Raw genomic sequence first — 23,051 nt, forward strand, 5'->3', positions numbered from 1 at the left:
GAGCTAAAATACTATTTGAAGTGCAAATGAACGATTTGGTGTGTAAAAATAATTGGAGAAGAAATGCCATAAAGCAAATATTTAATTAAAATCGAGGTATCCAAAGCAAAGCATAGATAAAGATGGTAGACTAGAAGAGTTACATAAAAAATTCGAATAAATGCCATTATTTAAATCTTATTCTTCTTCAATTATTTAAGAAGATTGGAATAAATTAAATTCAATATAATTTTGCTGGAATTCAGTGTTTCCATGTGCACCATGCGCGCCTCTTTCGCTGTGTGCCTCACTGCTTCAACATAATGCAATTGTTGTCACAAAGTCAGATTGTTCGAATGTAATTGTTTTTTGCGTTATGTAAATAACAGTGACTTACCACCAACATAAATGTCAACATGAGTCCAATTAAGTTTTGTCGCAATGCTCTTTACAGCGTAGGAAATCGCTTCAAATGAGGGTAGAAAATTGCTAGATTCCTGGAAGTAGATAAAACAGAGATGTTGTTGTGCTTGAATATATATATGTACTAGTAATGACGGGTATATACATATGTAAGTAAATTAGCAAATAAGAAATATGTAAATGGTTTGAGGCGAGATGTTTTGTATTGATTGTAACCGCCTCAACAAAGACAAAAATGGAGACAAAACAAAAATAAAAAATTTACCATTGAAACGATTTCTTCTTTCTTTGCCAGTTGTTTTGCTGGTGCTGAAGTCAATTGACTTTTGTGCAGCACGAATATTCATACGCACTGGCCAGCACAGAAAAGTGATTGGTAAAATATGTAAATTTTATTTTCAAGTGGTTATTCCCGGGAATGAATTCTGATTACTTACAGATTTGATACGAAGATTGGCTACGTAGTGTTTTGAAATTGTTTTAGCATGCAGAAAGGATTTGAAAAGTCTCTTATTTTTGATTACCTTAATAAAGTGCTGTGAGAGTTTTACTTAAATTGCGGTGCTCCTTTGAGAAATAGCAAAAGAATATAATATTTAAGGGCTCTAAAGCACAAAACGACAATGTAGTTGTTGCAATTTAAGAATAATAGAACAAACTTTAATAGAAACATAAATGGAATTCCCGTTTTGTTGCCAGTTTTTGCTTTATCGTCTTCGTTCGACGCTTCTGTGACTGCTATTATCACCTTGTCCCGCAGTATAGGCTAAAATTTACAATAAATCTTCAAAATGATTAATTAATTGGAGACAGTTGATTGTACTCCGGTGGCTTATAATGGCATTTGCAGCACTTGAGCCTATTCAGTTTCAATATTATCCAAAAGAAATTTATTTCTATTGTTTGGCCAAAGTATACACAAAAGTGCCTCCTGTACAAGCCGGAGGTCATCAAAATATGAACGACAATCTGCCAGACCCTCACCAGCACAATGTGGAGATGATGAAAACTCAGCAATATACATATATTATTAACTTATCAACATGAATGCAGTGTGATGAAAGGAACAGTGTTTCAGCCTTACCGCCTTCATATTCGTACGCTTCAACCAGCATGAGGGAGAACCACTCAATTTGAAACCTTTTTTTGCCATTGTGATAAAAAGGGCAAAGCTGATTGTTGCTTCATTGGCTTGAATGAGAATGTATTGTATGTATGTATGTATTTTAGGGTGATATGTCACTTATAACTTGCATTTGTGTATACATTCGTCTATATTATATATTAGGGATGGCTTATAAAATTTTATTTGCACTTAAATGAGTGTTCGAATGCAGCATTTGCATAACTTGTAAATGAGTTCAAATGGTGGTAAATGGCATTTTAAGGATTATGTTAGAAATACACCGTGAATGCTTAGTATATTCCGTAGGCTAATAAATTTTGTAGCTTCTTTTAAAAAGCTAATCAGTTACGGGCTTAATGACAAAAATGAAAATAAAATTCAAAACATAAAACGTGATTTTAAAAAATATTTTTAAAAAATTTACAACAAAAAAATACAATTTTTAGTTATTGAAAATATAGAGAAAGTGAAAGAGCCAGAAAATATGCAAGCAAAAACGTAAGGAACAACTCTTTCGCTGACAATGGCGACTGATCTGCTGAAGCACACTCTTCTACTCACAGGTTTGATGTGTTCGTAACCACATATACGTACCTATATACATACATACATACATGCATATACTTCTAAGTATATGTAAATGCAAAAGCTGAAATAGCTGTCGTAACATTAGTGCGATGAGTGAAAGAATGGAAAGAAAATAAAGGCAGAGTAGAAGAAGTTTTTGTTTGCCTCTTACTTTTGGCGGTTAACGTTGAGTTGGTGTGAATGTGTGCTACTAAATTTCGGAACTCTGTTGCTTATTGTGCCTCTTGACGAAGGTTCGCAAATTGAATTTACTACCCAGCTCTTCAGTTTCGCATACAAAACGCATGCGTACGTATGTGTGTTTGTGTGCCTTTTGAAGTTGATCTTGAAAGGTGTGACACTGTTGATTATAATTTACTGTATAACAGAATAAAACGTTGAACATTTGACAGGAGATTAAAGGTTTCAGGTATACACACACACAAACATGTGAATATGCATGTGTGTGTACTTTGTTTATTTCGATGAGTCTTCTGTCGTCTTTATAGAAAGCTGTTTACTACTTTAGTGCTTTTGCAGTGTCTTTCTCTTTTATTTATTTATTTATGTCTTTTTTTGCTGTCAGGCGTTGCATGCACGTGTCAAAAGTTTATTTCCAGATTTAAATTTTTTATTCGTCTTTATTCTTTTTTTTTGTTTTTTTTTTTTTTGGTTTTCGGTTGGTAGGTGTTTGTCGGTGCGTATGAGTGACAGCTATTAAGTTGTCTTGCAGTTGTCTGTCTGTCTGCCTGTCTGTTGGCCCGTTATGCACAGTTGTAAATTGTAAAAGTTTTGTCTGAGTTTTGTTGGGTTATTCAAATAATATTTACGGTCCACATTGAATTAGAAGATTTGAAATAGAATTTCTTGTCTGGAATCAGCACAAAGTGGACAACATGCGGACTTACGACAGCACTGAATCAATTGAGCTGGCATGAAGTTGCATTCGACTGGGTGGTTGTTGTCGGTAAACAAATATTTCGCATTTATCGGATGGAGCATAAACTTTGTAAGGTTTAAGGAATAATTTTTTGTATTAAAAGCTGTCTATCTGATTGAAGCAACATATCTTAAATAGCTGTCACTTTAAGCTAAATAATTTCATTTATGCGCTCCTTTGTCTTAAATTTATTTTGCCTTCAAACTTGAAAAAAGTATTGCACACAGATGAGCTCTCAAAATTTTCTCTTAAACCATCCATCGCGAGAAAACTTTTCAATATGGTGTCGATTTCATCAAATGGAAAATAAAGAATCGCAACTAACTAACACTGCTAGTTGAGCATGCGATTACATTTGCCTCCTCCAACTTTCTCTGTTATGCCTGTGGAATGAAGCAGCACATTTTTCCTGCGCACACACAAGCATTTACCTCTGATATTTATGTCCACATACCCATCTAACAAAAACAACAACTGATATAAAATAAGTAAAGAATATTCCTGGTCAGCTGACTTGTTATTGATACCACATTTATACAACGCATCTGCTATTGTAAACGAATTCCTAAGTGCAGCAACAGTAACTACAATAAGTATGGAAGAAAAAGAAGAAGAGAAAAGTGCTATTGACGGAAGGTAAACAAAAGAGGTGGTTGTGCTGATAACTGAGCAGGATTCTTACATGCACATACGCTGTGCTTTAACTGCTGACAGTCAGTCACACTCGTCAACTATGCATGTACGAAGGTCTGTACCGGTTGGGATCTGCCACATGCGCGTATGCATTTCACTAAACATTAAAACACGCGCGCACATACGAATGAGTATATATACATACATATGTATATGCCTGTGGTGACTTGTAAGTGCCAATGCATTTCGCTCGTTAACGATTGGGTACAGTTATTGTATATATGAAAGTTGAGGAATGCACTGCGACCTTTGGTCTATTGTGCCCTATTGTATATATAGAAGCAGTGTAAATGTTCAATTCGCCGCAAAATGCTTGTCTTAACTTTAACCTCAGAACTATGTTTGACATAAATTTCAGAGCAAAAGTAATCGCATTTAAGTAGCCGAAAACAGCTTTCGCAATTCAAGTTAAAGCTTATTAGACAGAAATGGTATAAATGGAAAATTTAATAAATTTCAAATAAAATAAATTTTTCAAGCATTTTAAAACATACAATCACATTGTATCATACCATATAGTCTTGGAAAGGTAAGATTTCAAGCTTCATTTAACTAAAAAAAATAAATTCGGAAATTCAGGGAAATTGAAAACAAGTTACAGCCTTGTTGAAGTTTGATTGGAAATACGAAAAGAATTTTACCAATATAATATAAGCTAATGTAAAGTATAGTGGTTGCCCTTCAGGAGCCTATATGTGAAAATAAGCTAATGTATCTTTCGAAATATATGTAGAATTATACATTTATGTATATACATATATATAGCATACATATATTTCAAACCATTTTGACATTCTTGACAACTTCAAAGAGTTAAATGATATCACCATTAACCCTTAAAGTGCTTTTAGTTAATATGACTTTAAATAATCAACATTTACTGTCCCCGTGCGTAGACAAAGTAAATGCGAAATTAAATATTTAACATAGCAAAGGAATGCGCAACCATTTGCACATAAACGCACGGTGAGCAGTTACGCACGAGTTGTAGCGATTTCGGCGTACATGGGGTATACGTGACAGCAGTGAAAGATAAAAATTGTAGACATTGCATATATGTATATATGTATTAACTATAAATAATATATACAGACACGCTAATAGTACCAGCGTCATTTGCAAACTTAGGCATGTATTTAAGACGTTAAAAATAAAAAAAAATCGATCTTAATGCGGGCTGTTATTAACAGGTTCTTAGATTCCTGGAGGAATGGCTGTGCAATCACCAATCAAAGTTATCAGCTGCGCTTCAAATTTATGCTCAATATGGTTTGCTATATAATATGATATAGGTGTACACCATAAGAACAGTTCAGAACTATGAAATTTTGATTTTCGAAACTCGCGTTCTATGTGCTAGATGTTAAAGATAAACGAAAAATGCTTTGAGTTATATTCTCCATTTGATTAAGATGGTTTTCTCAGTATGCAGATATAGCTTAATTAATAAAATTCATTTGTTATAATCAGCCTTTCAATCAATAAAGTTTTTCTAAATATACTGTTATATAATGAAAAGTGAAAGTGTGAAAATTCAAAAAAACTAAGTTGGAAACATTTTTCTCTCACTTTCAGTATTTTGCCTCATCACACACATAAAAATAAACGCTGAAGTAAACAAACAAGCGCGCAGTTTTTCCTCTTTCTTTCTCCGCTGGTTTTCACACTATTTGTCGCACTCTTTTTTGTTGAACTCACACAAATAGCCACGGCCATTTAACTAAAAATGTGCGCAACACAGCCAATTGACAGGTTTGTTTGCAGTTTGCAAATTGCTCTTGGTGCTGAATAGAAATTTGTATGACTGCGCACGATGAATTTGCAAGCAAATTAAAAAGAGAAATAGTCAATTTGTGCGAAATAATTTTTGCGATTTCAATCAGCGATTTCTGCGCTGACAGAAGTGGTGATGTATAGGGTAGTGTGTAAGCACAGTTTATTTTGCATGTGGGTATAACAGGAGTGATGGAAAAAGAACTGTTAACCGTAAGTTGTTGAGATAAGTATTAGAAAGGTTTGCATAATTTATGAATTTTATGATTTTTATTAATTGACATTTTTAGCTTCTAATATAAGATTAAGTCCCGGTCAAATAGCACCATTCAGTATATTAAATAATATTTTTTTAAAATATATAACAAGTATTTTCACCCTTTTTTTCAAAAATAGCTTTCGTTCAGAGTTGTTTCGGATTATTTTCTAGCCTGTCAAATGGTAGAAGTAGAAGAGGAAGAATGGTAGAAATGGTAGAAGTATCAGACAATATTTTTTTCTTAATCCTTCCAATTCACTTTGTATACATAATTCTCCAACTATGCTTTATGATGTTGAAATCAATCGTTAATCCATCCTTAAATATGCTAAGATATAACTAATAACTTCACTGCAAACTTTTGAGTTCACAACAATAATAACAACACTTGAGTCGAGCCCACTTTGTGGCCTTAACTCTGTACTTTGTTTATATAATAGACAGGGGTGTTTTTTGCTATTGCATGAGTGATTCTTGTGCGTTTTGTCTGCTTGTATGTAAATGAGCTTCTATGCGCATGTGTTAATGCGCCTAGAAAAATGCTTATTGCATAGTCGCCGTTAGTTTGCTACATCATTACACCATTTATAACTGACAGAGTGTAGGTGCATGATTTGTTGTTGCACCGGTTTTGCATTTAAATGGCCTCACCACTTAACTGTGTGCGTGCTGCACATTTATTTTCCCCCGAACAGCTGGTCGCAATATGCGTAGCTGTGAGTCTGTGTGTGTGTGTGTGTGTGTGTACAAGCCATTTGTTTTGTAATAAGTGGAAATAAATTGCAAGCACGCATCGTGTGTGAAACGAATGACATAATGTCGCTACCACAAACTGCCATTTTCCATTTGCAAACGCTTTGCACATCACACCAAAGCATACACAAATGTATGCGGAAACTTCGTATTATTAACAGCGCATAGTCCAGTATGGAAATAGCGCAACTTTTAATTGGATCAGAAGTTCCACAAACCTCCTGGGTATAAAGGGAAAATACTCAAGTGCTCGCTTTTGATTTCGCGTGAAAATATTCAATTGAAAAATTCTAATTTAAAGGGTACTGTATTGGTTGTGTTCATAGCAACAAATGCTGCTTAAATATAAACAGTTTCATTTCAAAAGTTTTCTGTAAACATCTGTTTAGTAACGTAAAATTTTAGTTTATTTATAACTGGTTTCCATTCTATTTAATTCCCTACAGGGTTGTTTAAAATAACAAACATTGTACGCATGTAGCATTTCTTTTCGACAACCCTGTCATAAACAGCTATCAAATTTGTTTACACTGATTGCGTGCTCCGTCACGGACGTGACAATGTAGCCATTACAGTCCGTGAATGTGTAATCTGACGCGTGGCATCTGCTGAAATGATTTTTAAATGAATGATAAATATTGTATATGCACCACACTCGCCTATCTCTTGTTTTCGGTTATTAAGTACAGCAGAATAAACAGTAATTAAATGCCGGTTAATTAAGCTCACAAGCAAAAATAATAATAACACAAAGCAAAGAAAATAGGCTTAAATTTGAGTGTAATTAGACATGCTTTTCCAGGTTATAGACTTAAGAAATATTCGCTGATGTTCACATAATGTCTTTCTTATCAAACTTCACTTTATCTTCACTTTATCTATCACTTTATCATTTTATACCCTAAACAGGGTATATTAAATGTATACGAAGTTTGTAACACTCAGAAGGGAACTTCGAAGACCGTAACTATACCTTGACTAAAAATTGAGATATCTTGATAAAACTTGTTTGCAGGTTTCTTAATACAAAAAGAAAGTTGGACTTCGTAGATGGGCGTAATCGGCAATGAGCACAAATTGCTATTAAGCGAAAACTTATAAAGTGCCATAACTAAGCACCGAATTAAGATATTGGGTTGTCAAAAAAGTCTTGCGGTATTTGAATTTTTTTTTATTGAAATTGAAATGAATTTTTGATGACTCATGCCCAGCTCTTGACCGATGCTACGGCTGCTACTATGCCGGTCTCTTTCGACCAATTCAGCGATTTTATCGCAATTTTCGACGACAGACCTACCGGAGAGTGGCGCATCTTCGACCTCCTCTACACCAGAACGAAAACGTTGAAACCATCGTTGTGCGGTGGAAATGGAAACTGTATCGGGTCCATAAACTGCACAAATTCTATTGGCGACTTGAGATACATTTTTGCCTTTATCGTAGTACGAGGGCTGCTACATATATATATTTCTGGCCTAATAATACATATAGGAATTTTATCAACGAAAATTGTTTTTTTTTCGTTGGATTCGGCTCGAAGACCCACACGGTCGATTGCTGTTTTTTTTCGGGCTCATACGCATATATCCATGATTCGTCTCCTGTGACGATCTTATAAACGTCTTTTGAAGCACCGCGATCGTATTTTTTCAGCATTTCTTTACACCAATCCACACGAGCCTTTTTTTGAGCGATTGTCAAATTGTGCGGGATCCAACGAGAACAAACCTTTTTTACGGCCCGGTGTTCACGCAATATCGAATGTATGCTGATGGGAGAAATGCATAGGCATGCCTCTATCTGAAGGTATGTTACATGACGGTCTTGCATTATCAGTTTACGTACGGCATCGATGTTTTCCGGCACAACGGCTGTTTTGGAATTCGTCTTTGAGCGAGCGTCGGCCACGACTGAATTCGTTGTAACAGTTTTTCACAGTGCTATAGGATGGTTCTTCATAGCCATACAAAGATTTTAGTTCATCGATGCACTCTTGTCGTGATAATCCACGTCGAAAGTTGTGAAAAATGATGGCACGAAAATGTTCACGAGTTAATTCCATTTTTTGGCCGAAATGAATTTTTTAATTCCCTGTAAATAAAACAATTCACGATTAAATGACAAAACGTTCTGAGTGATGTTATGCTAAAAAATGACAAATTTTCCAATGGAAATGTCAGATTGCACCTGGCAACATTTAGTGTTGCCTAGTCCAGAAATATATAGCAGCCCTCGTATAACTGAAATTAAGAGATAATCCTTCTCTTATAATGGTATGTCTGTATGGCAAAAACGTGTTGAGTCCGACCAATACTTCCCTTAGCCCCCATATACCTAAAACAAAGATTTTCGAACATCCGGGTGACTTTATTCTATATGATTGGTTTTAACCTTAAAGTAATTCCCCGGCTTTGATATTTGCAAGTTGCAAGAGTATAAAATTTTCGGTTGCACCCGAACTTAGCACTTCCTTACTTGTTCTCTTTTGAATTATCGCGGGAGAAAAACTTGGTTCTTATTACTCATTTTTAGAGTACTTAGGGCAGACTACCTTATTATCACGAAAATGTGTCAACTTAATTTCAATAACACCTCCCAAAGTGTCTATTATTTTCGGTAAGAAGTTAGCCAATGTAGATACCGGTACTATATACTTTGTATGCGAAGATATATGGCTATATTCGGATTAGTGTTCACAAAGTGAAACTCCTAAATAAAGGAAAAATCATATGTGAAAATACGGGACAAAATGTAAATTAAATAATTGCAATGGATACGAAGCAGATGATATTCACGGAGTAAAAAGGCAGCGACGACTTCTTCAAACTTGAAAGAAAACTGATTATCAATTCAAAACGATAAAAAAAAACTTAATAAAGCCTCAAATCCTTCACCTTAATATATTAAAATCCTTGTAAAAGACTATTTGATTCAATGTGAAATCTGTCAAAATCAAGCACATGAGCGCAAGATAACAGACTTGTAACTTAGCTAACGAACTTATAAAGTTTGTAGCAAGCAATAAATAAAAAAATAATAAACTTTTTATTTCAAGCCTTAACTACTAAACTTAAGCAAACTGCACAAAGAGGTAACATCTGCTGGCCTAGCGCACAGCTGGACAAGTTCAATGATGAATAACCAAGGAAAGGAAAATCGAATTTTTATTATAAGCAAATATTTATGCTTGCATATGTGTTATGTGTGGCAGCATGGACATATGCAAAATATTTTCACCATCTGTATATCATTTGCATATACAGAACTACGCCTCCACTCGCGTCTACATTTCCTTAAACGACTATAAATTCTCTTCCTCCTGCAAATGATTGGCAATATTTTTGCCGTTTGCTTTTTGCTGCTGCTTCGCTTTTAATTTCCCGCAAATGCGCTGAGGTGCAGCACCATGAAATGTGGTGTTTAGCTGTGTTGGTTGCTTGCAGTTCATTTACTCATAAGCGACTTTTTCGCCTGCGCTTTAATTCGGATTTTAATTTTAAATTGTGGAAATAAGCTACACGGAAGTTATCAGCAATACCAGTAGCTGATGTTAGACACAATTATCGTTAATCGCATTTTAACGCATGATTCAGTGGTGTGATGTCTGGCACCAAGCTATAATAAGGTTTCAAGTTTGCAGAGTTGATGCAGCATGTTTATGGTATATATAAAAGTGGATCTATAGATGGAAACCAAACAACACAACAGTAAACTCAAGTACTCAGTCAGCAATAGAGAAGACTACTAACATATATGATATATGTATCTTGAGCTTCAATTCTTGTGATATGGAGTATCATGTATAAGCAGGTGAGTTCAGCGCAGACGTCCCATCATAGGAAATATTAGGGTTTATATGCACGAAAAGGCCATAACAGTTCATCGGTTCATCGGTCCATAAAACCTGATACTCTATATCTTAAGCAATATAACTCTCCAATATTTGACAAAGATTGTATGTACCTATAACAACAGCACCAATAACAATGAGAGTTCTCTGTGACCCGTTAATACTATGGCAACTAAAACATGGCAAAACATTCTATATAATTTTTGCTATCAACACCAAACAATACGTGCATTGATCTAGCATAGTACTCGTATATTGGCACTTTCACATAAACCAACATGCCCGCTTTTCAGGGTTTTAGCGAAACTTTTCACACGCTTTTTTATTTTATTTTTTTATTATAGTTTTTCACATTTTTGTTTTATACTTTTTTTCGTTATTGTTTTCCTTTTTTTCACAAAAAAATTCCCATTTCTGCATTTTCCTTCTTCTAATGCAGTCAACTTTGTTGGCTTTTCTTCCATTTAGTTTGGTCGCCGAGCAGCAAGAAAGCTTTCTCGTAACTCACGCGACTGTTCAAAGCTATGTAGCTCTAGATTGTAAGCTCCTTTTCAAAAGCTGTGCATTTCACTATCGCATTTCAAACACCAATAGCAATAAAAAATTTGCTATTTTATTTATTATTTACCATCGACAAGATGCTATTGAATTGCACCGAATCATTTATTTCTTCCTGAGCGCTCAGCAGCTGCAAGAAGCTTGGCGTTTTTCTTCGAAAGCTGTTTTATTGTGTTTTATTTCTTGATTTCGCGCTGCCATCTTAAAGCTGCGCAATAATAGTTTGTTGCCGCGTGCCACTTAAAGAGTGTCGCTGTGGGATGCAAATCTTGCACTTGTAGCAAGTGAGTGTAACGGCATAACTGTTGTGCAGAAATTTGTTCGCTTGAAAACTTGCAACGAGTGCAAACATTTGCATTTGGCCGGAATTTACGAAATTCGCAAAATTTGTTGAAAGTTGCGCGTTGTGAGTTGCGTGTGTTTGTGTTGCTGAAATTAAATTTAGCGCCGGCAGCCAAAGCTATTACCTTCTATTATGCAAAATGTAATGTCAGCGGATGTTTGCATACTCGGGAGTCTGGGTGTGGCAGCACTGGAAGGTGCTCCTTTATTTTAACTTTCCGTCGAGGCCTTGCGCCGTTTTACCGTTGTGCTTTGTTGCTTAACGCTGTGCAAACTTTCACATTTGATGTGATTTCTGGGTCACCAAATCGGCCATTCGCACAGGTAGCGGATACACAAAGAGTTTCGCTATGTCTTTCCTCTTGGCCTCGTTTTTCTCGTCCCCTTTCGTATTTTGTTAGCACTTAATTTGCTTAGCATCTTGAGTTTCATAATTTCTAACCATTTTCGCTACATAAGCACTGTTTGGGGTGGCGAATCAGGTAACTTGACTGCTGGGACTGCGACCATTTGTTCAGTTTTGCCACTCTTGGATCATATTTTTTCGTACATTATTGTCGTATTTGATCTACTTTTCGTCTCTTGTTGTCATTCGCTTCAGAAATGGTTCTATTTCATTTCGTTTCAGCAGAGAGCCAGCCTTTTTTAAATGTTTCAAAACCGTTTGATGATGAATGTTAAGTTCCTTAGCGATGTCTTGGCTGTTTATGTGACAGTCCTGGTCAATATTTTCCATAATTTCATGGACTTTTTCAACGATAGGTCGACCAGAGCATCTTTCACACCAAATTCGGAAACGAGCGAACCATCGACTTCACAAATTTCATACGAAAATTTCAAAATATAGCAAATTTCTTCATTTTTTTCACAAATTTTCGAACAGTTGTAACTTGCTTCTCCGAATTTTATTTTTTGTTGACTATATGGTATGACACAATGTGATTGGTAGCACTGGAGATATACGACTGCAACAACATCTATTGGCAAAATACGAAAAGACTTTTTCGACTAACTTAATGTATTTTATTCAAATTAAATTATTATATTTTGAGAGCTACATACATATTGTTGATTTAATTTATAATTTTTATAACTTTATTCGACAGTCTGGATATTTGATGGCAGTAGCCAGCTGGCCTTCATAAACAAAAATAATAAATAAAAAAATCTTTATTTATTTATAAAACCTGCAGCAGGCGTGACAAAGCCTTGTTTACTTACTTATATATATTTTATGGCACATAACTGCTTTATTACAATCGTTTAAAACAATAACATTCCTTTTCCCTATACGAAACTGCGGCAACACATTGCCACATGTAAGCAAAGCAAATGCATGAACAATACGAGACGATTTAAATTTGTTGCAGACAGCTGGTTGTTATGTCAATTTAACTGTCATTTATGAATATTTAAGTGCTATTCAAGAAGCTGCAATGCGAGACATGACCTGTCTTAATGGGGTAGCGGTTGCGAGACGAGCAATAGGAAAAGCAAACAAATAATAAGATACACATAAAAAGAGGCGTATTAAAGAGAAACAATAAAAACTACACGTATATTATAATTGTAAATACACTTGTGTACACATGCATTTGCATAGCTGTACATAAAACAACAGTTAACTGCAACAACGCAGTAAACTTGTTTGTTTGTGCTTTCTGGCGGCCTACACGGCGTATACGTAATTTTCGATTTCCGATTTTGGCACGTACGCAGCGAAGAGTAAGCAGGCGGCAACAAGAGCAAAACAATGTGTGCAAAATCGTATTTGCATACGAGTTTGTGCCACACATGCCCACAGCAAGGTCACACCGGAAACAGGTGTTGGTGAATGAATTTGATAAATTTCCAATTCAAAAGGGAAAATCAACCGCTGCGCATTGCAATGGGTCAAATGGACAATCCGACAGTTGGGCAGGCTGTCAGTTCCGAATTCTAAATTGAAATGACATACATACAAACTGATTTAAGGCTTTCATGTGCAATGAAATGCGTCGCAATGAATGGAAATAGACATAGCTAGATAGATGGCTAGATAGGAGCGTGCGTTTTGGGCAGCAGTTGTCAGCATTTAAGGCGCCCATTAAATGCCATTGTTTGGATATTAGTAAGTGAATGCGTTACGTTAATATGCATATCACAGTTACTTCGTTATATTATAAGTGGGCGAGTGAGCGCTCTTGCGTTTCCAATCACATAGTGAGTTAATGAAATTACGGCATAAATTGTTTTAGCTGATTGAGTATTGTTTATGGATTGCGTTTGCTATTAACGATGTGGCAATTGTTCCGATTACTTTGAAAATAATAAAAACTCAACAAATAACTTGTAAATCTACCTGTAAAGAATTTAACGACATAACCGAATGTATGTGCATATTATGAAGATATTGAAAGTAGTTTTAACGCATTGGAACTCATTTTAGTTTGTTATGGTATTAGTGCAGCAGGGATAAGATAAATATGAATTTCTGCCGAGAAAGTTTAGGTTATAAAATTTATTCGTATTGGAACATTTTGTTATATTTTGTTTTCAAGCTCGCATATTCTGATGTCAATATTTTGCTATAATAAAGCTTTATAAAATCATACATTACATACATTAATAGTGGCGGAAATTAAAAAAAAATATTCACCTTCTTAACTACAAAAATAAAACTGCTCCGCAAATATTAAAAATCTTTAAGAATATCTAACGAAAGAACACATATTCTTATTGGCATAAATGTAAAGAATGAAAGTGGAATAATTCCTCCACAATTTTTGATCAAACAGTCTCTTCAACCGAGGCCTTTATGATATTTTAATGTTTTAAGAGAATTTAAGTTCTGATACCTCGCAACCAAAAACTGCAATGGAAAACATTTAGTTATTTAAAATATTTCTAATAAGCTACATTTCAGAGATTAGATATTCCTCCATTCGTACGTTGAATATCGCCCAAAAAATCGTTAATATGAAGTTTGAAAGTAAAATTTTGTAGTATAGTTTTCAGCGCAATGCCCGAATAGTGTGTAGCACACTTTTCAGCGCACATTTTTATTCCAATATGTATATTGCACTTGGAGTTAAAAAATCCATATTATGCTTAATATTTTCATAAAATTTGCCACTATAACAAAAAATGGATAAATTAACATCGGCTAGGAAGCTTAAGTTTTATTATAGTAAATTGACTCCTACAATTCGTTGAAAATTAAACGCTAATTTTCATTCGAAAAAAAATGAAGCTTAAATTTCAACTCAAGTGTTGCCTTAGCTCATCAAAAGAAAGAAAATCAAGCCACGAGTAAGCAAAGTTTCTGGCAATGAAAATTTCTTGCAACATTTACTATTGCCTGCGAACATAAAAGCTTAATCAATCTTACTTGCGGGTACATAAATCGCCCCATTGCAAGTGCATTGCACATAAAACCATAAAGCGAGTGCACAATAAAGCTGATTTAATGTCGAAGGGGTTTGTATTGTATGCATGGATGGATGGCTGTCTGGATGTTTGGCTAGTTGCGCGCTGCTCTTGCGCTCGATTTAAAGTTGTGATTTTTTGTGGCAATTACTGGAGCAAAGTTAGTTATTCGCTCGTGCGCTATCTGTTCATTGCCATAAATTTAGCATAAATTCGAAAACTAAACAACAACAAAAAGTAATTTTCGCATCAAATTGCAACTGAGGAAATTGTGGTATTTCAAAAAACGGGAAAGTACAGAAAACCGCATTAAGCTTGTTTGTTGTTTTAGTTTGTAAACTGATACTAGATGTGCGCACACATTTATGTGTGCAAACAAATGAATGCTCTCGCTTACATGGTGCCACAGTCAATTTGAATTGCTCTTCATGTGTGCAGTTTGAAGCGTGCTGAATGAGCAGTTGCAGCGTCTATTCGGAGCTTTAAAGTGCATTTTGTTTGCATTTATGCCGTAAAAAGTTAGATGAAGCCAACAGTTTGCATATGCGAAATGATAATGGCACACAGCTTACAAAAAAGCTTTCTTTTGAAGTTTTCTTTTGAGAAATAATAGCAATAACAGCGCTTAGTTTCTGAAATGCGCGTGTCACGTCGCATTCAAATGTGTTTACATTATCCACATTGTCTGTGTATGATTCCCAAAGCCAATTGCATTTTTCGCTTGCAAAATGCATGTAAGAATATGAATCAACAAGCGAAATCCCTTGAGCAATGTGTGATTACAATGAAATGTTGCGCATACGTACTGTCGCACCAGCAGTGCCAGCTGTTTACATGTGGTCACAATTGCATTACGCTACGCTGATTGCGGGATGTATGGCAATTCACTTCTTTCTGGATAAAAATATGTAAGGTTATATGCTAAAAAATAAATGAAAGTCCATTGGAGTAGAATGTGAGTCATATTATTTGTTACGCATACGCAGTGTAACACGTTTTGAATGCTATGTTTCTTAGTTTTGAACTTTTGCGTACATATCTGATTTATTAAAAATGTTAAATACAATAAAGAAATGATATCGTATTATAATGCGATTGATAAAATTTATAGTTTTCTCCAACATCTAAGGGCAAGCAGCTACAAAAATCATATGTACGAGAACTAGAAGCGAATATTAAGACAATAAAAGCGCATATTAAAAATAAAAAAGATATCTTAAGGCTGCCTCAAAGTCTTAAATATGAAAAATAATTATAAAACAAATGCCATCGTGATGATGTTTATACTATTTTATGCTTATTATTTATTACTCTGAAAATGCATGAAAACTTGTTTCCACTATTAAATTTCTTCTCCCACTTGCTAACAAATTGAATGCAATAAATAATGTGGTTACGAATTATTCATTTATATGAATAAATAAGCACATAAATCATCATACCAACTCAACAAAATACAACAAAATCAATAAAAAGAAACATTTAAGATTTTCAGTTTGTTTATAGCCAACAGCCGTTGAGTAGATTTGCAGAGGTGCAAAACACAATAAGAATAAGAGGAAAAGTGAAGCAAAACAGCAGCAAAAACTACACTCCGCTGGACTGCAACTCATTATTCTTCGACAAAAGCACAATGAATGTGTTGAGCAAAACAAAACAAAGCTTGTCGAAAGTATGCACGAGTGCCGTTGTTGCACTTGTTCGGCCAATAAGTGGTCTTGCATTTTGTATGAATCATAACGAGCAGAGTGCTCCATGATGGTGAGGCTCGTGCGAAGTGAACTGCTGCTTGCCGGTCTGTGTTGTACAAGTGGATAGCTGCAGATATGAGTCTGCTGTATAGGTGTATAGCTAAAACTCTTTTAAGCACAAGCAAACCGCATTTTACATCAGAAGAAGCATGCTGCTGTGTGCTTTACGTTTATAAGTAATACGCTCATTTTCATTTCGACATTTGCTGCAACGATTGCAGCAGGTGATGGTTATGGCAGGCAATTAAGCATTAAGTGAGTGGAATTATTAGTAATTTCACTCATTATGCTTGACAATTAAATGATATATGTATATTGCAAGTGCTAAAATTTTATTTATTTTAATGAAAAATTATTTTTAGTAAAATGTTTTTCAAGCTTATGATGATTATAAAGAAATATTTTAACAACCAACCTTATAATAATTCTTAATTTATAACTCAGTAGCGGTCTAAAAACATTGAAGGCTTACCAAATTTCAAGCACGTTTAACACTTCTCACCAAACTTAAGCAACTATCAAAGAATACTTGGAAATTTTAAATGTTGGATGCAGAGGCCAACTATTTCGGCCACCTCGCTTGATGACATAGAAATGACTGCAGGTGTAATAAAATACAGTTTAAGTGACTAACTTTTTGCTCGTGTAGATGGCACGTGCCGCAAAAGCATGAATGGCATTTGCACCACTATTTATTAACAACTATGCTGTATGTGTTGCAGAAACTTAATGGGCACCGTAGACACGGAAACAGAAAACGAGACAAATATTCATGTGTAACTGTTTAAGAGGCACGAAGGGCCACCATAAATGGTAAATATATTTGGTTTTATAAATATACTCATACCAAGCACGTTTCAATATATACATAAGTATATAAATATTCATAAATTCAAAGATACATTTTCGGAATGACTTCATGAGGCAAACAAGAAGTAACATCAAAGTAAGTTAAATAACCGCTTCAGTTTCTGTTACACAGGCTGTGGTGGCAAGGGGTCTCATCTGGCTTAAAAATGGTTTCGCAAACAGGTTTGAGAATATAAAACTCGATTTCTTGGAAATCCGAACTCAGAATTTACAAAAGTCTCGACTTAACTGCGTCACTGTATTTCAATATACATTTATTTAATCAAATTCTGAGTATTAAGACACATGCATACACTTAGAAACTACGGCAAAATATATATATATATATACATATATGTACAAAAATTGAACCAAGCAAATTGTGTGCCACAGGTCGTTATCGCAAATGATGCAGCAATGTTCAAAAGCCACAGCAGCTTCACTTTCGCTATTAATTATTGAAGCAAGCGTTGCTGTGGCACTAATACTACCACAAATGCATAGAGAGGATGCATTGCTTGTGAATGCACAAGAGTATTTAAAGAATCTATAGCAATGCTTTTGTATTTGTAATAAATTTATATATAATACATACATTTTAATAAACACTGTAATTGCTAAATATTTCTGCATGGCTTAAGGTAGATATGTGCAATTTTATATGTTGACATTCTTGCATTTGCACTTCCCAATTTAAAATGGACAAATCAATTTTTTATTTCTGCTCTATTTACTTTGGTTTCATACTCATACATGTATACTTGCTCGTCAGTTATATAAGAGTAATTTAATTTTTACATTTTATTTATACATATGTATAGTACTTTAGGCCAAAACTGATATTACTTAGAGAATATTTGATTTCACTCAAATTTCTTGTTATTTAACATGATTTCAAATAGATTAAAGAAAATTGGAATCAGCCTGAGGTGAGCTAACATTGTATAGCTCATTCGTTATCATTTTTTAAGCCACTTTTGAGTTATGCAATTCATGCTGAACTGTTTTAAATACGCGTGTTCACAACAATGATCTACATACAAGAATTTAATTTGAGACCATATATTATGAGCACATCCATAACACGATACCGGGTTAGTGACACATTTCTGCTGAATTTTGGTTTAGAGCGTTGAAGGCTTTGTCTCATTGAATGAGCTCTAATAATTTTCTTCTAACACCGCTAACTCAATGAAATAGAAATAAGATTCCTCCCTGAGTAGAGTCACCTCTTGCGTTGAGAGTCAACTATCTATAAAACTATAAAACATGGTATACAGCTGTATTCGTACTTGAAACTTGTCTCCAAAATACTAAACTCCAAGCTGAACAGTTTTACAGACAAAAATCAAATATAATTTATTATATCAGAACCCAAAACTATAACATAAAGTCTCGCGATTTAGCTACAATGTTAGAGAAAATCTACAAAACCGAATCAAAGGCCTCGTTTCACAAACATATATGCACCAAAAAAGTATATATATTTACATATATATATATCTGCATTAACATATATACGTACGGCATAACTCATATCTCAATTCTTAAGCACTCTCTCATTTATTCGTTTGCCACAATTAGTGCTTGTTGTGTGTGAGTTTTACTTTCATCAAGTTCCACAACTTGAGCGCACACAAATGAATTATACACGCCTATGTGCGGTGGGAGCGTGTGCTTTTCTGTGGCGCGCTGAGAATTCGTTATGTCCTTTGTGGCACGTTTCTGTGTGTTCTGCTTGAACGCACACGTAAATAGAATTATTTATATATGTATGCATATAACATATAGCAAATAGTTGGTGGAGAAAACTACTTCGTTCTTACTGCTATAGTTTAAGTGTATTTGGTGCTAAGACTGATGAACCTCTAATTTGGAGCTAGCGGATTTCCCCTTCCTTTTGCGTAGGCTTTATTAAAAGTTTAAGAATAAGCATAAGTTTATAAAAAGTCTTAATAAAATTGATAATTATTTTTTATTCTTGATTTTTTATTTTATTTATTCATTTCCTTATCCTGTATTTTTTATTTCCTTCAATTGCCAACACTTTTTCGTAACACAAATTACTCATCCTTTTTGAAGCTTGTCAAAGGCTTCACTTTGTCCCTCAATTTTTAATAAATAATTTATCTACTTAGCTTGTGTTTCACAATTGTACAGGCCTCCGCGTGTTTCGCTTTCATCAGCTTTTGCATTCTCTACTCGCGCACTCACTTCCACAGCAAGTGCACTTATGTAGTGCACTCGAGTAATACAAACAACGTGGCAAGTGTTGCTAGCATAGAAACATTTCGAAAAAGCTACAAATAGCATAAGGAAAAAACTCACGAGTACCCACAAGTTCATGAACAAGTACACTGTGTACTCTACTCAAGTGAACACTGTAGCCAACTATGGCTTATGTATGTATGATGCGCTGACGAGCCACAAATTAATTTACGTAATGAAAGAAAAAATCTCGGACAAATTTTATCATTTGTGAAAATAATGCAATTATGAAAACTAATTGTCATTGAATATATACAAAACACTAGCATTGGACGATTCATCAAAGCAAATGCAGTAATTCGAAACAAATTCATCTTTTGATTGAACAAATCGCTCTTCTCGGGCTGGCAGCTACAATTTTAGCAGTCAGGATGGAATCAACAATTCAGGATGGAATCATCTCCAGTTGAAAGAAAGGACATTGAATATAAAGATGGACCGGTTTAAATAATTTCTTATTCGAGTTTTTTGGAGGAACTGCACATTAGTCGACATAATCATAGAGTGGGAACTTCTTCTCATTTTATGTGAATTTTGCATACCAGAGAGTGCATAAAAAACTTATTAAACTTCCATATAATCTTTAATTATATATAGTATGTAGATACTACTGTTTTAGTGGAGACATAAGGGTAATATTCACTTTGCCCTAGGTCTAAATCAAGTGGTCGCAGTATTACATGGTCAATAGGTGGCACCAAAAAAAATCAACGAACGAATGTTGAAAGAGTATAATGATTATTCACTTACAATTATAACAGTATAAAGACGGGTTGCTGAATTTAAACGTAATCAACACCAGAAATTATAGCCAAAGTACAGGATATACATAGTTTTGGAAGATCGTTGATCGACTGAGAAAAATTTAGTAGAGGCTTTACACATTTCATTAGGCAGTGTGAGCCATATTTTAAGTGAAATTTTGTGTATTAGAAAGTTGTGTGCACAATGGGTGCCGCACACGCTAACAATAGAACAAAACCACATTCGAATGCGACTTTCTCAGCAACATTTGGAATTTTAAAAAGAATAAAGTGGATTTTGTGCATCGACTTATCACTATGGACGAGACGTGGGCTTATCATCATTATCCTGAATTAAGACAAGAGACTAAAGAGTGATGTGAATCTTTTTGTTCGGCTTCGAAACGAGTTAGTGTCCGGAAATCGGCCAAGAAGGATATGGCATCAGTTTATTGGGATGCGAGAAGAATTTTGTTTGTGGATTACTTGCAAACTGCTGAAACAATTAATTCTGTATTTTATTTTATTGCAAAGTTGAAAGAAAAAATTTGTGAAAAAAGCCCGGTTTGCAAAAGAAAATATCCTTTTTCATCAGGACAATGCACCGTGTCACAAGAGCATTTTGACAATGGCTAAAATCCATGAATTAAAGTTCGAATTGTTGGAGCATCCACCGTATTCACCAGATTTGGCCCCCAGCGACTTCCATTTGTTTCCAGAACTCAAAAAATGTATGCGTGGAAAGCGTTCAATTGAGAGGTCATAACGGCTGTTGAAGCATATTTTGCAGACCTTCCGGATTCTCACTTCAGGGATGGGATCCACAGATTGGAGGATCGTTGGGGCAAGTGCATTAATGTTCAAGGAGATTATACTGAATAATAAAGTGGTTTTTAATGATAAAATTGTGTTCTTCTTATCAAACGACAAAACTTATTGAACAACCTGGTATATTACTCTTCATATTACTCCTCAAAGATGTATATCTGCATATTATTCAAAAGCAAATAGTTCGGAAATTATGAACAACTAGCTGTCTAAATTCTCAATTTTTTTTTTAAATATAGGGATCATAGTCATAAAAAACACAAGACTGACTCCGAAATACTTGTCAGAAAGACAATACTATCTAAATAGTACCATCAATAATGCATTTTCGACACTTGATAATTGAAGAGAAGACCTCCTTAAACTCTAATGATGCAATTATGAGTCAAGAAAACCAAACTTATTTGAAAAAAAATTTCAGTGGATATATTAAAGGGTGATTTTTTAAGAGCTTGATAACTTTTTTTAAAAAAAAAACGCATAAAATTTGCAAAAATCTCATCGGTTTATTTGAAACGTTAGATTGGTTCATGACATTTACATTTCTGTAGACTTTAGACTTGACGTAGCCCCACAAAAAATAGTCTAAAGGCGTTAAATCGCATGATCTTGGTGGCCAACTTACGGGTCCATTTCTTGAGATGAATTGTTGTCCGAAGTTTTCCCTCAAAATATAAAATTCAATGATTTGCAAGCGTTGCTCGTTAGTAAGTCTATTCATGATGAAATGTCAAAGCATACTGAGCATCTATGTCTGAAATCCCACGTGATCTGTCAAATACTAATGCATGAAAATCCTAACCTCAAAAAATCACTTATATGCTACCGAGTTAGTTATAGTTATGAGCGAGCTAGCTCTAAAAGTGCATAAGCTATTTGGAAAATAATCGTAATATATGTAAACTATAAACACTTTATAGCAGAACACCAATCAACCAAATATCCAGGTGTAGACGCAGCATTATTAAAAATAATAATAAATAATTATTTCTTGCATCTTGTACACTTTATAAGAACAACAAAGCAAAACAAAAATAATAAAGTTTCATAACAAATGATCTTTCCACTTGCTGCCTGCGCAAAGCCACAAACCAAGCCTGAATGTATGTAAGTATGTGGAATATACAAAGCTATTATGACCTTCTTTTACTCACCTTCATTCGCGGACACGGCCAAACGAGTACTGTTTTATTAAAATCTCGTGACAGCTGCTCGGCCAAGTGACAGTAGGCGACAAGTGGCGCATTACTTGACGTTGATGACTTTTTCATTTCGCCAACCTTCGAGAAAGCCGCTGTTGCATTATTAATCTGTGCCGGTGCTACAGATTGCTGTTGATGTGATTGCCGCTGACTTGGCCGTGTTGCCGCTGTTGCTGTTGCTGCTGATGATTTTCCATTCAGCGGCTGCTCTTCGTCAGCGAGATTAATCCCGGTATTTAAGGTTTTCACCACAGTTGTATATTTCGGTTGTTCGAGCAATTTAATGAAGCCACTTAAATCTGCGTTCATGTGTGTGCGCGTGTTCATGCCACAGAAATCAGTTGAAAGAGAAAGGTAAAGATAAATACATAAGCGTTAAAATTTATGCGTATAATCTTTTTTACGAGTGTGAAGTGAAATGTTTATTGAGGGTGTTAAAAAACTTATATATTTTATAAACTGTATAAATTTTGTCAGCGCAAAAGGATAATTATTTTGAATGTTGCCGCACCACCATGCCGAAAATAAGTAGCATATTTTGTCAGTTTATGCTTGAGTAAATTTTAATGTGAAAATATGTATTTTATATTTTTTGTTGTGGTTTTAAAAATTTAATATATTCGGTCGTAAAAGTATTCAAAGGCGTTAAAATTGTAGATGAAGTCGCAGCATATGTTTTGTTCAAAGTTTTTGGGGATTTTTACCAACAACTAAATAGAGTTAACAGAGATTTATTGAG

At 34.7% G+C, this 23,051-nt stretch overlaps 1 protein-coding gene across 1 annotated transcript in view; it reads right to left on the reverse strand.

Moving 5' to 3' along the window:
* The window catches only part of LOC105230331 (uncharacterized), a 104,318-nt gene that overhangs the window by 33,938 nt on the left and 47,329 nt on the right, over positions 1–23,051 (reverse strand). Inside the window, exons 3-4 of the mRNA XM_029551969.2 lie at positions 22,265–22,611; positions 377–476 (exon numbers count right to left, since the gene is read on the reverse strand). Of these exons, the coding sequence (XP_029407829.2) occupies positions 377–476; positions 22,265–22,611 (447 nt within the window). The remainder of the gene's footprint in view (positions 1–376; positions 477–22,264; positions 22,612–23,051) is intronic.

The sequence above is a fragment of the Bactrocera dorsalis genome, chromosome 2 (assembly GCF_023373825.1).
Source record: "Bactrocera dorsalis isolate Fly_Bdor chromosome 2, ASM2337382v1, whole genome shotgun sequence".
NCBI classification, from domain to species: Eukaryota; Metazoa; Arthropoda; class Insecta; order Diptera; family Tephritidae; genus Bactrocera; species Bactrocera dorsalis.